Source organism: Falco naumanni, chromosome 3 (genome assembly GCF_017639655.2).
Source record: "Falco naumanni isolate bFalNau1 chromosome 3, bFalNau1.pat, whole genome shotgun sequence".
NCBI classification, from domain to species: domain Eukaryota; kingdom Metazoa; phylum Chordata; class Aves; order Falconiformes; family Falconidae; genus Falco; species Falco naumanni.
In genome coordinates this window covers 24717487-24735267 of record NC_054056.1, presented here as the reverse complement: position 1 = coordinate 24735267, position 17781 = coordinate 24717487, and the positions used below count along the sequence as shown (strand labels likewise).

Genomic DNA, 17781 nt, shown 5'->3' with positions numbered 1-17781 from the left:
TCTGGTGAGTTACCTACAAACAATATAAGTCCTAAAATGGAAAAGTGATAAAGCTTGAAATATGGATAGTATTTTTAAGAGGCTAGTCAAATTTTGAATTTTCTAGGCTCTATTAATTTAGAATTATGCATATGACTAAGCTTGCCACATGACATGTCTAAATTGAATTTTTAAAATACCTTTGATACAGACTTCATAAGGGGTGGGATTGCACTCCCTCTTAAAAGACAAACACGTGTACTACCTGCAATTTCTTAACAAGAGAATTGGCATTTCAAAAAAAGACTTACTTCCATTGACTCCATTGATGGCATCACACTCCATTCCACCAGATCCGTGTGAATCTGAAAATAATGATTCAAGTCGAGTCACTGCTTTCTCCAGTCTCTCCATCAAACCATGAGTCTCTGCCATTCTGAAATTAAGGATAGAAACAGCCCATGCTTTACTTCATGTTACAGTTCTGTTCATCTTGTGGCTTTACCTTTCATCAGCCTTTATGGTAAAACTCCTGGGTTTTAAGTATTGTCTTTCTGGCATATAAGCAGTTGCAGCGAAGCAGCTGACATACGGTAACTTGCTTCTTTGTCAACAAGGAATATGATCTGTACTCAGCCCCGTGTTTTCAATATAAACAGCAGACTCAAAGCACTGCTAGCGTAGCTTTGCACAGCCCATATGTGGACAGCTTATGACAAATATATGCATACGGTCCCAATCAGATATTGAGATGACTGAAATATTTATAAACATAACTGGTAAAAACTACGCCTACAACGATTTGCATCAGCCATTTACAGATGCAGAAACAGAGACACAATTAATACTTGACTAAAGCCAGACTTTAAATGCATACCTTCTAATTTTTTAAAAGATACATTCTGAAATTTGCTTCAGTGTTTTAGGCTTTGTAGTAAGACTCAGCCACTTCATTGAAGGCTATAAAAGAAGCCAACAAGGTCTTCTGTTTATTCTTCTAGTATGATTTCCCATCACCTATTTTTTTCTTACAAAAGTACCTGATGTGAATCAGTGTTTCCCCAGCTTTTTAAATCAGGTGCTAATTAACCTTTAGAAAGAAAAAAAAAAAAAAAAAAATCCAGGGGCTGGCTTGTGCAGCACTGCGCCAGTGCTTTTGATTGCAAAAGAAATAGAAATTAGGCTAAATTTTTAAGAACTCACACATTTCTTTCCCCACAATATGATTATCTGCTTTCTTACATGTGAGGAAGTGTAGGCATTGACATTTTTGAATACTGGCCAATGGCTCAGAGAACACAGTGCTATATACACCTCAGACTGAGAAACAGTTATATAAGCAAAGACAAAGTTCTGTTTAAATCTCCTGTCATTTAATATAACACGTTTAAGGCACACGTTCCTCTCTACTCAAGGTTGTGTTTTATTCTGCTAAGTGACATACAGCTGGGGGTGGTGGTGGTGGTGTGATCTATGGCTCTAGATTAACGCGATCCTCGCTAGGCTACGTCCCCCGCCAGCACTGGGGTGTAGGGGCAGATGTAGGGGCAATGGGGGGACTCGCATCCCCAGCTGGGGCAAGCAGGTCTTCAGCAGCTCTCCCGGCATCCCTCCCCTGTGGCACTCCGCCACAAGACATTGATTGCTGTATGGCTTGTAGAGTAGAAAGGTTAGGCATACCTGGAATATAGGTGTAACTGCATTAGTTCCCAATGAACAGCCTGCTAAATGAGCTAGTGTTTCAGAGATACCAAAGCTTAATAGTAGATTCCAATCAACTGTGCAATACTATGCAATATGAGCAACTAAACCAAACCATGCTGCTTCAGTGTCCCCATACTCAGGGGAGAATCCCTATACTTTATAATTAAAAAGTAAAGTAACATGAAAAGTAAGGTTTGGATTTACAAATCAGTATTAACAAATCTTATTAATAAAATAATAATAGTATTTTAATTTTTAAAATTTAAGTGCGAGAGAAGATTAGCTACTAGGACTGTGGAAACACATGCGGAGCTCTGGTGCTGAGTCAGGCTGTCTATCAAATAAGGTGGGACCTTCAGACTTTACCCTATAAATATAACGAGGTTTGTGTTTGACCTAAAAGTGAGACAGAAGATTTTACAGTGAGAAACCCTTGGAAGAACCATTCTCATGAGAAAGTTTTGTCTGGAATTTATGGGTTTTTCCTATTTACATTAAATAAAAAAGCAAACCCCCAAAAGAGGATGACATTAGACAGTGTGCATATAAGTACTGTCAAAATACAGAGGGGCTCTTTTGGCTTATACTGAAAATGCACACTATTCTGTTTGAAAAATCAATGAATTTAAAAAAAAAAAAACACCTTAACTTTTTGTACGGTTACAAATATCTTGGCAGGTGTGAGATAAAAGTATCAGGACAGCTTTTGAAATGTTCAAACTTTTGTGAGAATATTAAACCTCTTCTTAAAACAAAGCATTGTTAATTCTCAAAAATACTATGTACACATTATTTTCACAGTTTACCCTGCTACAGAAGAGCCTAAAATGGCGTCTGTTTTAAAAATTATGTATTAAACCAGTCTAAAGTCAGGCTGGTCTAATGTGGCATACTGACAGTCAACTCATTTTACCAGTATTTTAAAGTATATTTCCAGTACAGTTCCTGTTTTTCTTTATTTGAAGATACAGTCTGGTAGGTTGGGTTTTTTTTATCTGTCTTAAAATTTTCCTTGATGACATGTACAAATTTCTTTGGAAGACCTGTTACTTTTTGGCCTCTTTAGCCTGATCTTGCCCATGGAAGGACACAAGTGTTTGACTACAAACCCAACGTGTTTGATGGCACACTCTTGGAGGTCTAAGGAATCTCAGAAATCAACAGACTTGCAATGTTCTACACAACAAACTTCCCTCTGTAAGTTACTAAGAATATGGACTATGGTATCAGAAGCTCAAGGGAATAAACCAAGTCAATAACCCAATGGACCTTTTTTATGCAAAACTTTCCAGATGCAACACAGTCTTTTGCTCACTATATTGTTCACCACTTTATTCAGTTCCCATTAGCTGGAGAACTACGATGTTGTTCTTTCAAAAGCAGGTATCACCAGCGAGGCAGTCACAGAATAATACATTGTTAAAGTATTTTTAGACAGAAGTGGGAACCATTTTTACCATCAAATTAGGGATGCCAGTTTTTTCTTGGTTTTATAAGGAATGTTACACTTAAGAACTCCTCAAATTATTATGTTTACACTGAACCTATCTTTTTATCTGTGTACTGATATATTCATGACTACATGGTATTTGTGTCTATACTTATGTATATGCATGCACATAAGTACACACACAGGTATCGCTGTCATGTATGGATAAAGTGCAAGTATTCTTTTGCCATTACTGTATATAACAATGCAAGAGCAAATCAGTTGTACATACAATAACCTTATGGTTACACTTCATTTTACCATCAATTGGCTAGGCATCTATCTTACCAACAAGACTGGAATTAATGTAATTGTTCTGAAGTGAAGACTCCACTGAACAATAGCATGAAAACTCTCTTCATCCGTTCTCAGTCTAAACATTGACATCTTTGCCTATATTTAGGGATTCAGGTATTTGGTTCATGTTATGACAACCTTCAGCATTTTCTTGGCCTATATGCAGCTGTTCACCTGATTACTTATAATTCCACACCTCGCTGCATGGTCAAACTGACACCACAAAGCCACAGCTCAAAAGGAGCCAAAACACAAATGGTACAGCTTGACTCTGTGAAGATACGGTTCGTGTGATATAGCATCAGAGCTTATATTATAAATAAACAATAAGACTGCTCTACTTACAGTGCCAAATAAAATCTTTGCACGTTAATGAAAAGTAAAGAGGATGTAAATACATCTGTGGGATGCTTCCACTCCCATAAAGCACGTTTTCACATCAATACAGATTATTTACCTCATCTTTACCAGAATTTTAATTAAAGTTTTGATCTCAAAGTGGGTTATCGGGGTTAATCATATATCCGTTCCTGGAGTTGATGCTGACCACCTATAAGGAGTTAAAAACAACAGTGCTTCAACTCCCACATAATCCTGTATCCAGTTGCTCTCTTGGTAGAGAAGTACACTGACCTTCATTGAAAATAAGGTCAACTAAGAGCCAGGAAAGGTGTTAACCCACATCTACTGACAGTCATTTAAATGTTGACATTGTTAACTGTCTCTTGTGCACAAAAAATAAGTGGGAGGATCCACAGATCTGTCCTGTTAGTGGTATCTTTTTGGGGAGTGCTAAAGGCATGTGGTAATACTACCATCTGTCATTTCTTCCCCAAAAGAAGTTAATCCAAAACCAGGTAGAACGAGGCATGCTGAAGACCAACAAGCAAACCTCTCTTTATAGACAGGCCTTTTGAGATCACTGCTTTTCTCCCAGCTGTCTCAAAGCACCATTTATCTATTATCAAGGGGAAAAAAGTTGTCTGTAGACTAAAATTCCCTGACATACTCATCCCAAACAGCAGTCCAACTGGAAGCCAAATCACACAGGTACTATTCCTGTTACCATCGTATGTGACTTATGACAGAGGAACATATTGCTCTATCTCAAGAAGAAACAATCTGTAATGAGCCCATAGGGAAAAGCAGTATAGTAGCACAAGGGAAAAAATAATAAACATACAATGACTTATCAGGCATGTAAAAATGGCAGTTCTGAATACAGGAATGGTGCCACCTTGTAAAGTACCGTATTATTCTGACAAACTTCAGCAAGAGGTCGTATAAAGTTCCATGGTCTGTTTTACTTCCTAGGACTCTTAATTTAGAAGGAAAAGAAGTGACTTGTTAATTTCTTTGGTTTCTTTTTTTCCCTAAGTACCAGTCCTTCCAAATCCACCTAGCATCTGCAAAATTATGCCAGGTTTCGCTCATGCTCATCATGTGAGATGCTACAGGTCAGATTTTGCTTTTCCACTCTATGCCAGAAAAGGATGGATGCCTAAAACAGAATGCAGGCAGCAGTGTGGCATTTTAATTGTATCTAACATTCCTACCCTGCTTGGAAAATCATAATCTAGAAGTATAGCAGCCTGCACATGTGCTTTCTCTCATAGTCTTAATAAATTGCTACTGAGATACGAAATAAAATATAGAAAAAACCTAGATTGCCAGCTGGCACTATCACAGAGCCAGTCATGAACGTTTTATAGATCCAAAGTACTGTGCCCTCCGGGAGTTCTTCTGTACAATATACATCAATCTACATGAAGGGAGGGGAAAATGTGTGCACATTCTTGAACATCCCTTCAAATTATAAAAGCATCTTATGGCACTTCATTTCTGAGAAAAAGCCCCCACAGTGAGCTTGAGCCTGAAATGGCTGCCTTTCCTACACTGCCGTTCAGATGTATGCACCGACCCCGAGCTGTGCTGAGCGGGCAGTCTCTTTGCCACCTTTGGCAGCACACCCAAATTCCTGCTGCACCCCATTCTGGTCCGGACAATGAAAACCCCCTGGCTCGGGGCCTCAGGGGTTGCTCATTCCCAGGCAGGGCTCAGAAGCTGCCTGGTTCTGGCTGAGTGGTGATGAGGAGCCCCTGAAGCTATTTGGGTCACTACCATGAAACATTTTGGGTGGAGAATGCAAAGCAAGAGAGTACTAGGTGGAGGAAAGTGCGTGTTGGTAGGCAGACGGAAACATTACCTTGTATGGTTTGTGGTTTGTTTCCCATTAGCTGTATGGGAGGAATGTAAACAGAGGCTTGTCAAACTGATGTCAAATGGGATTAAACCAGAAGACCTCTCAGTAAAGCCCTGCGCAGTTTCAAATCAGAGCTTTTGGTGATCTATTTTCCTTGGTTTGCCTCTACAGCTGCTACTAGCTCTTTTGGAAGCAATTATCTTTTAAATATAGAGAAAGAAATATCTTTTTTTTTTATCCTAATAAAAGATATAGTCATGTATATCTAACAGTATTAGAATTTTGACAACTTTTTTTTTGTTGTTAGAATGGACAAATGTTATAAATGGAATAGCAAAAAGACAAAAATGTCTATGTGACTTCTGCTTTTTGTGGATGTGTGCACCATTTTGATTGATAAGTTGGTTTGAAGTCTTGGCTGGCTCTAGTATACTCATCACACAATACTTCTGCCTATAGCTCAATGTGTGTGATAAAACAACTGGTATGCTTCGAATGAGCCCTCTATTGCTGTGCATGTGTGTGCTACCTAAATTATCTTGTCTATGGAATTCTCTCTTTGGCATACCCTCTCTGGTTTCCAAGGGTTATTTTTTATAAGCAGAAAAGATTTTTGTGCAGAAGAGGAAAAAGGGGGTTCATGTGTAACCTCTTCCATTTAACCTAAGTTTTTCCTTTGTCTGGCTTTATGCTGTTGGTACCACAAAGCATACTTTGTTTGCATTCTGGCTCTTCCTCTGCTTCTCTCTCTCTCCCAGTGATCAGGCTGCTGTCTACAAAAACATGCAGGAAAGGAATGGAGGCATTTTTGAATCCCACTGTTTAAAAAATATTACAAAACTGCTTTGTAAAACAATCTCTATTTTGACAAGTACCCCTAAGACTGCTGACGCATTTTAGATTTCTTATCACATCCCAGTTTAGTCCCATAATTATGGGTGAGCAACTGCACATGTCAAGCTGCGTGTCTACAAATCAATGTAATAACAGCATGGACTATGGCTAGGTCTCTGATAATTTAATATTTGTTCTTTAAAATGTGTCATGTTCATGTATGTGCTTAGTATCTCCTGGAATATCAGTTCACTTTCTAATTATATGTAAGTTCTGTGAAGAGCTCCTATCTCTTGCTGAATAACTTTGACTGTCTTACTAATTTTAATATCACAAAGAACAAGTTCATTATTTAATGATATACTGAAGCAGTCAAGTCTTGACAGTCTGTGTAAGCATGATTGACTTAAAATAACCAAGGCAACCCAGTTTCTAAGTGCATTCTCCTATTCTTTTTATGCTCCCTTTTTGTCACCACTGCTCATAGTCTTTTGTCTTGGTTTTATTTTCTTCTCTCCCTCCAATGAAGTGTAAGAGTTTTAGTATCTCTCCAATCAACAGAAACACAATGTTCTTAGCCACCTCATTTGCTATGTATTAGTGTGGTGCTCTTCATGTAACCAAGCATCCTAAAGGCCTTACAAGCCATTTAATTACCTGTCACAAGTCCAATTACTTTATGCAAGCAGGCTGCCCTGCTGAACCGAGAAAATACTGCATGCAGGCATCGATATTATTAAAGTGCTTCAGTTTATAATAACTGAACAGTAAGATTCTTTATGCTACGGTTCCAACCAAATTGAATTTGCACTCTCTGAAAGGGTAAACTCCACAAAGTACAAACCCTTATGGAGTGTTTCAGTACTTGTGGGATGTGAAAGGAGAAAAGCAAAGGGGGAAGTTAAAACTAAGCAGATAGCGTTGCAAGCTCTAGAAACACAAGCTGTGAAATGTCTTCTGCAGAAAACATGAGACAAGAGTTATTCAGTACCGCAGTTAGTAGGGGTTTTCTTTGCTGTGAGGGAGGCCTTTCACAACACTTCCACACCTTATCTTTCATGCATATCCCTATCACACCAAAGCCTGAATAGCTGGGCTTGGCTTCAGCCAAGTTAGGTAGTGTTCTTGCTCTTACCAGAACATCCTGCTACAATTATGATCTTGGCACTCTCTCTCTGATGGTCCCAGGCTGCCCAGCCCAGGCTGCAGCCCATGGCTCTTCTTCCAGCATGGCAGCAGCCAGGAGGGCTGAAGCAAGCTTTTTGCCATTTGAGTACTCCCTTTGCTCTGCAACTCATTTGTGATCTTCATTGATCCCATCTCCTTCATCTTCGCCCATCTCCCATTATAAAATTCAGCCCACCGGTTCTGCAATTCTGCTAGCATTGCAATGTGTCGTGCCTTTGTTTCTGATTGAAGATGAAGTGGGCCACCTGCTACTAAAAAAGACCTTTCTATTTCCTGCTCTAACCTGCTTACTACTTAGAGGTCCTGGCAATCTATGCAACCTTGCTAACTTACAAGATCTTAGACATTCAGCTATTTATGCCTCCTGTTTCAGTCTGAGGTGTTGTGAAACCCAGAAAGATCAAACTGGACCTACCCTAGGTTATTGTAAAGTTTGCCTTTCCTATAACGGTTGCTTTAGAGGACCCAGAGCTGTTAGGTGAATTATTCTGCTGTTTCTTCTCTCTAAACAATGGCAGATTACATATGGAAATGTAAATAAACCTTTGCATTGCTTCCAAAAAGCAATTAATGTAGTATTTAAACTAATACAAAACATAAAGTCAATGCATAGGATTTGAACATGTCTTCTTGGAAAAATATGACACTATTCAATTATGTACTTGAGGATTTACCTGTTGTGTATATATGCTACAAAAGCATTACACCTTTGATTCCCAGCACACTACTACCGCTATTTTGGATTTTACAAGCAATTTCTTTAGCCTGCTATTCTCTGAAAAATTGTGGGTCAGATAGAGCAATTTCCATTAGCATATACTCAGGAAAGCAGTCTCAATGGGACCTTTTTTAGTAAAAAAAAGTCCCTGAAATTTGACATAGTCAGAATACCTTATATACACGGGTAAAATGACAACAGTAGCCAGTATGTGTATAGACTAAGGCCATGTCTATGCTTGCTAACATGGTGTCAAAGATCACAGAGGTTTAAGAACCCCCAAAACCCATACCCTTGCTGAACTAGCATAATCTCTGCCATAGATGCAACTGTACTTACGTGTGCTTTTCTTATTTCAATATACAATGCTTAGTAGAGGTGTTGATATTCTGGTATAGTTCTAGTGGTGATATTCTGAAGTATAGCGGAGCCTTTAGAGTTCAAGGAATTTATTTGAAGAGTCAGTAAACCGTATCTGCCAAAATTATTGATTTTCAAAAAATATTGGAGTAACTGGAGCCGTTACCCGGTACCTCAGGAAAATGCCTAGTTCCCAGTTGCTCATCCTGTTGCAGAAGATGCACTCAAAATTTTAAAGAAAGAAATTAAAATTATTTCTATATATGAGGGGTGCCTCATCAAGCAAAATCTTTTAACCAGTTCATAATAAAACAGCTGTCTGAATAACTGCCAATAATTTGTACCTGATTTATTGCAGGTGTTTTGGTTTTGCCCCAATAAGCATGATAATTAAAGAATGTTCTCTAAAGAATGTAGGCAGCAACTACGACAATTAAGAGTTTGCTGCTGTTGCACATATGTTAAAACTTGTGCAGAACCACAAAGAATATTTCTTCAACATATCCGGCAGTTCAAGATTTTTCTCTCCAGAGTTCAAACCACTTGCAACATTCTTGTCACTGACAGATCACAGATTGAAACATGGAAAGATGATCTGACTTGCTCCAGGTAACGTTGCAAGTCAGTGTCAAGGCTGGGAGCTGAATACAAATAATCTGCTTCCCAGCCCTCCTCACTGCACTATACTTCTCTTCTAATACCTGCTAATTCAGATTCCCAGGAACTTTAGTCCTGGGGGCTTTTTTTTTTTTTGTAACTTAGGGTCCCCAATGTATTTTACATGGTTAATAACAATTACAGTGGGATTAGAAAATCTAATGGGGTGTGTGTGTGTGTGTTAATACATGTAATCAGTACCCTTGCTCCTTATGGTGTATCAAGAAGCCCTTTTCTCCACTGAAGCGTGTGAGTGAGTGCCATAGCTGGCAAAGAATAATGAAAACATGTCATAGGTTGGTTCTGCTGTAATAGTAAATAATGCACAGCCTCTTCATTTTTCTTTAATAGAGAAAACATATTTTATTCATTACATTCGGAGTTGTGCCTGTCCACCTTCCACAGCTGAGCAGCATTCATTTGAGGGGGAAAGATGCAAATGAATCATAAGAATATTCTGAAGACTAGCACTTTTGTTATGCCGAAGACCAAAAAGGACCATATTGCTGTATGTGCCTGGCTTTTCTGCAGAAGGTGGATTGCCTTTGTTCTTGTGCAAACTTGCTCAAAATAGAATCACTGTTATGAAATCCTTGTGCTGAAGATGTACAGGATCAGAAAAAAAGTTTATTATAATTTGCAAAATAAGTAATTAAAAGGAAACGCTAGCATAAAGTTCACATAAAATTAGGATATTTGACTCAGTCATGTCTTAAAAGGCCAGCTTTGAGAGTGGCATATTGCATTTCTACACATTCAATCGACCACTAAATAATTTTTGAAGTTACATTTCTTAAGTAGGACTGGTTTCCCGATTAGTTTCACAGAACAATGAAACATGCTAGTCCATGAACCATTGCCACTTTTGCCTGGCTTCGAAATAAATTAATAAAAATTTTCAGTATTGATCCCACCCAGCCCCCTGTTAAACGGGCTCCTTCCAACTACTTCCTAAAGGCCTCGCCTCTGTGTAGGTTTTTTTCTGAAAGCATTTTCCATCATTAGAAAACAACCACATTTAGGCAATGCATGTGAAGATAGCTTTCTTCCCCAGAGGGTCTTTGTTTTTAAGACTGCCCCTATGCATTATGAAATCTGAATTTTACTTGATAAAAATCCTCACTGTTGATCCTGTAACGCCAAGATACAGATCTATAGCAATGCCTGGAGCACAGGGCAGATTGCACATTTTCAGGTGGGGTCACGACAAGCTCTCCTGGGCTGTGGTGCCTGGCCGGGGCAGCGCTCCCTCCAGATGTGAAGTTCCTGCAAAACGCAGCATCTGGGCTCCACGCTGCTGCACTTCTGCCTTCCTCCTGCCCCCTCTGCGCATCGCCTTGCATTTGCGGCATCCCTTACAGATTTTTATATTAAGGTATACATTCTGTCTGCAGATCTGTCACCCTAAGATGCTGTTTAACCCTTATCTCTGGGCTAAACCCGTAGGCTGTGCAGTCACCTCCACACACACGCCTCCGGCTCCGCGGGTAGCGCCCAGCTCCCGCGGAGCCGGCGCTGCAGCTCCTACCTCACTACTGGACCACCTCACGCAGGTTACGAGAGTTCAAGACCGGCATGGCTGGGCAGGGCCAGCCCTGCAGGAACAACCGGAGGGTATTCTGAGTAACCGGGGGCTGGGGCGCAGCCGAGAGGTGCCCCCGGGGCTCACTGACGGCTGCGGCCGGCGCTGGCCGCGGGATCGGCCCGAAGAGGCCCCCTCACCCGCCGTGGCGTTGGGCCCGGGTCGTTCCCCCCCTCCGGTTGCTTCCTCCCCCCGGCTCCTCCGCACTCGCCCCCGCGGGCAGCGGCCAGCCGGCCGCGCCTGCCCGCCGCAGGTGACAGGAGGGAGGCTGAGGGGCCGGGCCTGACCCACATCGAGCGCCCGGGGCGCAGCCGGCCGCCCCGCAGCCCCCGGCCCCCGGCCCCGGCCCGCGGCGCCCCCTCCCCGCTGCCTCCCCCCACAAGATGTCCGCTGCCGCCCGGCCGGGCCCCTCCGCGCCACCGCCGGGAGCGCAACCACGGCCGCGGCCGCGCCGGGCCCGCCCCAGCCTGCCCGGGGCCGGCGGGGTCGGGCCGCTCCCCGCATCCCGCCCCTCCCGCCGCTGCCTGCTCTTGGGTTACCTGCTTTGATGACCCGTGTAGCCTGTTTTTTTTCTCCCCTCCTCTCTGCAACGAAAATCCGTGGCCGGTCACTCGCTCCCCCCCTCCCTCGCCTCGCCTCGCCTTGCCGCTGCTCTCCTTCCTCCTCCTCCTCCTCCTCCTCCTCCTCCTTCTCCTCCTCCTCAGCGGGAGCCGGTGTCAGTCAGTCACATCAGCTGCCCGGGCAGGCAGGGAGAGAAATGCCCGGCAGCTTCCGGGAGTGCCAAATAAAGACAAGTCCAGAAAGGGAGAGAGACGGTGGCAGAGATGGAGAAAGAAAGCAAAAAGTGGGTGGAGTGTGAAAATGGAGGGAGAGGGAGAGGGAGAGGGAGAGGGAGAGGGAGAGGGAGAGGGAGAGGGAGAGGGAGAGGGAGAGGGAGAGGGAGAGGGAGAGGGAGAGGGAGAGGGAGAGGGAGAGGGAGAGGGAGAGGGAGAGGGAGAGGGAGAGGGAGAGGGAGAGGGAGAGGGAGAGGGAGAGGGAGAGGTGTCTCAGCGGTGGCTCAGTGCTGGAGACGAAATGGCAGTGGTGGAGCATCACGGAGGAGCACAGGCAACCAGGGTAGGGGCACCCATGGCCACTGGCGTGGTGGCCCCGCTTGCCCACTGGACACAGCTTGGGTGAGCGGGAAACGAGCACCCCGCACCACACAGGCCTGGCCCACACTGTGAAGGGAGAGTGGGGTCAGCGTGGAAGCCGTCAGACCCCTCACGTGGCAGGGGAGGCAGAGGGCAGCCCCACATGCACCAAGATAGTTCATCGTGTCCTCCAAGGCAGACTAAACCCTACCAACCCGACCACTGCCATGGCTGGGCCCGCACTGGGGTCGCTGCCCTCAGGAGTACGGCCATAAAATCAGGACTTCTCCCGGTAGGCAGACGCTCATGCCCAGGCCCTGTTTGTCAGGCTCTGTGTGCTTCACGCTAGTCCGTACCCCTGGCCAAATGGGAACACACGTGGTTTCCAGCCAAGCGGTCTTCGGCACAACGTGGTCCCAAGGGGCATCTGATCATCCGCCTGAAATCTGCTTCATTTCCATGTACCAAAAGCTGGCTTTCTGCACAGAAGTCTTGGGAGAAGACCATGAATTCACAGCCGTTAAAGGAACAATTTACTCTTGAATGGAAAAACAATTCATTAGTTAGTGATAATGAAAAAGACCACATACAGTTTTCCAGTCAACCATGTGGTTGTGCAAGAATTGGTAGCGCTTTTCCCTATAAAATACATAGCTTATTTTAGAAGACTTTATGTTTCCTTTCTGGTGGTTTGACAACACCACCATAAAAAATGAATGTAAGGATTTGTTTTAATTGTGCAGCAGTTACATGAGGGCTGAGGAAAGTTGTATTTTAACAAGGATGCCATAGTTAACAGCGGCTCATAGACCTCACATGCCTAAAGACAGCATTAAGCAAAAGCAAGCTGACTGCAAGGATCTGTCTGGGATCCAAACTCACTAGTGCAGACCATGTAATTGTCATTGGAAATTGCAAAAAATCACTGCTGCAGCTTCCTGTACGCAGTGAAAAGAACTACTTTGCCTTGGCATGTATAAACAGCCAGATGAAATCAACAGAACAGCACTGGTTTTAAACCAGAGGGTCTTCACAAACCTTCCAAAAGGGAAAAAAGTAATATGGGATTGAAGACCTGATTGCAAAAACACACAGAACACAGAAACTACTTAAGAGAGGTGAGAAACAAGCCCAGAAGATCTCTTTCTGGAAAGAAAACCCAAAAGGATTAAGAAACTGTGAAACTACTAAATTTAGATTAAAGCTCAAGGTCCATATTCCATACAACTCAGAGAGAAGGAAAAAATCCCAGCACCCAGCAGCGTCAGAGTGATAAGTTGAAGGTTTGGTATGTTAAATGCCATTGAATTTCTTTACAACATCAATTTAATTTGAGAAAAAAGTTATGTACTTGGCTGACAAAAAATTTTACAAGCTTACTGTAAGAGCACAGTCAAGCACTCCACATCATATTTTTACATCATAGGCATGCAGAAAAGAGGGAAAAAACCACTGGGCATTTTCTTTGCATGGAAAGTTTTAAGAGGTTACCAAACTGGCAGATGCCCAACATATCTAAAACAAGCTCCCTATAACACATCTTCGCTCCCGTCTTCTAGTGTTTTCTTCACAAAACAAGCAAGTTATTTTTCTCTTCCCCAGGAGAATGTTGGCAAACTTAAAAGGCTAAGGCTAAGGTGAAGGGAACAAGAAGTAATAAATTTGGTAAGAAGGGAAAAAAGGGGGATTCAGTAATTGTAAAGTGACCTCATAATACAGAGGCAACCTAGTGGCAAGCAAAGATGTAAGATGTAACGCCTGAAAACATTAGAGAGGAGCGCCTTGTGGTTTCTCTGTAAATGAAGGTAATCATAAAAGGCAGTTCTGTAAAGAACTGTAGTTATTAACTCAGGTCAAGCAACATCCCCCTAAAGAGAAGAAAGGAATGAGAAGTACAAATTTTGGACTTCGCAAAATATTGTATTTGCAAAAATATTGAGTAGATGACATGCTGTTGTTTCATCCCTTCAAGGGAAAAGAAGGCTTGGACAGCAATAAAAAATACGTTTTGAAAATGCTTGGCATTGGCATCAACTGAAACACTGAGCAAGGAATGACTGGAAGATCAGGCTTTGGTGCTGAGTACTTTGTCCGTTGTCTAACAATGCATTCATATATTGGCTTAGATTTATATGCAGAAAGTACATTGATGACAGTAATTGCAACATTAAAAGTTACAGGATTTTATTTGTATACTTTTTTTTAGTGGGGACAGGGTCACCAACTTCAGGATGAAAACATCCAAAACCCCCTTACAATTCTAATTTATGCTGTAGTCCTCCTGAAATTATGAGAAACTCTTATGCAAGAAGTGCAGTAATACCCCTTTTGTGGGAAGTTGCCAATTAAAATACAGTAGTTGGTGGAGCATAGTGTACAGCATTTAATATAACTTTATAATTTTTTTTTCATTTTGCTTTCTGACTTTGCAGCTGCAGACAATCAGTGCCAAGGCTGTCATGTTTTATTCCCTTTTATAGAAAAATGTATTTCTAAAGTTGTGCAGGGATCCCAAAGTACATGTCAGAGGCTGTAGAGATAGGCTATCAAAATCTCTATAGAATGACAGCATTGTAACCTACTTAGAAGAAAATACTCTGGTGCATCTTTTATTTGCATATATGCTTTTTCACAGTAGAAAACTGTTGAAAATGTTAATGCTTACCTTCCCAGAATTTGTTGAAAATGGACTTTCAACGTATATGACTGCAAAATTTCCCTATTGATACAAATTGCATCTCAATGAATCGTAGATGAGTTTGGAGAAAACCACAAATATTGACGGTCATTTCCTTGATTTCATTAAGTCTGTCTTTGCTGGGGCAATGTGGAATATATTAATAGGAATTAAAATTTCACAAGCACTTACTGATGTGAAAATAAATTCAGATATGTGAAAATCTTGGTAGTGTGGCGTGCTGAATCTGCTTAAATAATATTGGAGTGCATTCAGGACATGTCAAGATGCCTTTTTGTTACCAAATCTGCTATTCAGTCATCAGAATTTGAAAACCAGCATATAGCTACTTAACTGAATGGATCTGTGAAGAGCACTTTGTGGTTAGCCTGCACAGATCAAGCGTCAAAACACAGAGGAAAAAGCAGGAAAGATTCTGCCAAAGAAGTGGAATATTTCTCCTCTTTCAAACTAGGCGAAATAAGGCTGAATCTGCCATCATTCAATCTGATCACCTGTAAAATAAGATTAAGGCAGATTCAAATTACATTTAGTTTCACAGATGTCACTCTACTGCTTTTTAATCTTTTCTCTGTATTCTCTTTCATGCAGTAAGCTCTGGGGGTGTGGACTCTCATTTCACTATTCTACATTAATTAGTTGTATGCTTCTCTTTAGGCATGGCAACATAAAAAGTTAAATAATAAGCACGTGCTTATCATTGTGTATGTGAGTAATGGCATCCCTGAGTAGCAAAGCACTTAGGCATTCCAGTTGTATTTAAGCAGCTTGTCACATAGGGAGGGAATTACTCACTTGTTTATAATTCAGTATATGTTTAACGGATTTGCTGAATCCAAGGGGAAAATGTCCTGATTTCACAAATACTAATCTTTGTGACTACTTGTACTAATGATAGTTTTGCAGTTTAATGCAGTTCTGTGGAGCTATTCTTTTGGGAAAGCTATTCGGTGAATATTGTAGGCTTGGGCCTCAGTTCTGCTAAGTATTTACATTGCCCTATCTATTTATTATCATGAGATTCAGGCTTGTGTTGTATTTTTGCTAAAAATCCTGTTTTATACAGTACTGGATTTTGGCATGGATTTCAAGTGAAGTTTCTTGGGTTTTGTTTAGTTACGGGCAGAGAGGAAGTTACTGAGAGAGGAAGGAAAGCAAAATGTTCAAGTGTACGAGTGTAGTGTTGTCATGTCACCTTGACCTACTCCTTTGCTCTGTATGAAACCTATGGAAGCAGCAGTCAAACAGAATGAAGTCTTACTCATTGGTCAGTGTTAGTTTTCCTGGTTTAGAACTGTTAACATTTCTGTCTGAGCTTCTTAGTTCTGTTTTCATCTTTCTTTCAATCTAGGCTGTAGGGGATCCTTTAAGAGACTGGCAGTGTCCCCTCGTTATGCATCGGTACAACCAAACGAAGTGAGGTACGGCCCGCGGCTTTGGAGCTGGATATACAGATCTGCTGTGACAGAGTTTCAGGACTCCGTGCTGCCACTGTTCCAGCCCCAAATGCGAGCCATGAGGCATCTTATGGGATAATTGCAGCTGGTTAAATGTCCGTGCTCTTGACCTTGTCATTGTCCGTGCTTTGTAATCCAGGTGTCTATGGAAAATACAAGCGTACCCAAATACTGCCAAAAGTCAGAAATGACTGAAAATGTTTTGTGGTATTCTTCACGCCACAGCTTCTTTGACTCATTCAAAATGTCCCAGCATCCTTAAGAGCTCCAGTCACTTTCAGAATGCATGAATGGGTCAGACGTGAAAAGTCTGGTGTTTTATTCTGTGTTTTCTTGTGGCTGTAGTTTTCTCTTACTAGACGACATTCTTTTGCTTGTTGTCTGCTGCTCTGTTTCTTTCATCGCCATGTGTATGATGGCATTAACATCATGATCAGAGCTTGTCAAGACTTGCTGTGTCTACATCATCGGTAAAATGCATCAGTCTTCTTCATGTACTCTTCTCCTAGCAGTTAATATCCCTCATCTAGTGTTCAGTAAGAATAATTTCTGCTTATTATCGAGGAGGTTCTGCCATGTCGTACTTTTTTCCCCAGTAAATCCAGATTGCAAATATTTTTTTCAGCCCCTATAGGTAGAAAGTATAGAGTCAGCTCTAACCTTTTTCCTGGAATGACTTATCAATGATTCCCTGAGATCAATGTTTTGTTGCATAGGAAAGCCCAGACAGCTGGTGCAGCAGAAGTGCTGAAAAATCCCGACACACAGAAAATAGGTTGTGTTTTTTGTTTTTTTTTTCTAAAAAGCTGGAGATGTTTGAGATTTTTTTTGTTGCTGTTTCTGAGATGTGGAGGAATAATCAAATAATGAATTCAAGGGTAACTATACAACCCACTGGGCTAGAAACTTAATTTTTGTTTAAAATAATTACACAGTCACCCAAAGCTAGGAAATGGTGCTTTAAGGAAAACAACAAATTGTGCAAATTTGTGGTAAGATCACACTGATAACTTGGTGACACCATTTTTTACAGAGAGAACACTTTGTAGGATATAAACAAATAGCAATGTGGGCAGATAACCAATGTGTATTCTGACATATATTTAGTGCTGTTCCAAACACTTAACTAGACTGTGCCCTTATTCGGACAGTGGTTTGTAAGAAGCATAACCCCAATTGCAGTCATTACAAGCCAAGTAAGTTAAAGAAACCCCTTTAGAGACAGAATACCTCTGTTCTTCCACAACAGTTAATTAGCTATTGGGTGACATTTGCTACCCACTTCTGCCAGTGCTGTACCTAGCTGGTTTTGTCCATCCCTGAGCTCCTTTGTGCTGGATGGATGAGGAGAAAGCGAGATAGCGTTCAGTCTCTGTTAGATCAGTTCACTCAGGCAGGCAGAAAATAAAGACCTTTACCTTGCCATGTTCACGTGCTTGCACTTGTCCTGTAAGAACCCATTTAGCTATTGACGGGTACCTT

General features: G+C 41.6%; 1 protein-coding gene across 1 annotated transcript in view; it reads right to left on the bottom strand.

The window, feature by feature from the left end:
- The window catches only part of CAP2 (cyclase associated actin cytoskeleton regulatory protein 2), a 68798-nt gene extending 56682 nt beyond the window's left edge, over positions 1 to 12116 (bottom strand). Inside the window, exons 1-3 of the mRNA XM_040588404.1 lie at positions 12107 to 12116; positions 11551 to 11633; positions 291 to 415 (exon numbers count right to left, since the gene is read on the bottom strand). Coding sequence (XP_040444338.1) covers positions 291 to 414 — 124 coding nt within the window. The 5' untranslated portion in view covers position 415; positions 11551 to 11633; positions 12107 to 12116. The remainder of the gene's footprint in view (positions 1 to 290; positions 416 to 11550; positions 11634 to 12106) is intronic.
- Between the last annotated feature and the right edge of the window lie 5665 nt (positions 12117 to 17781).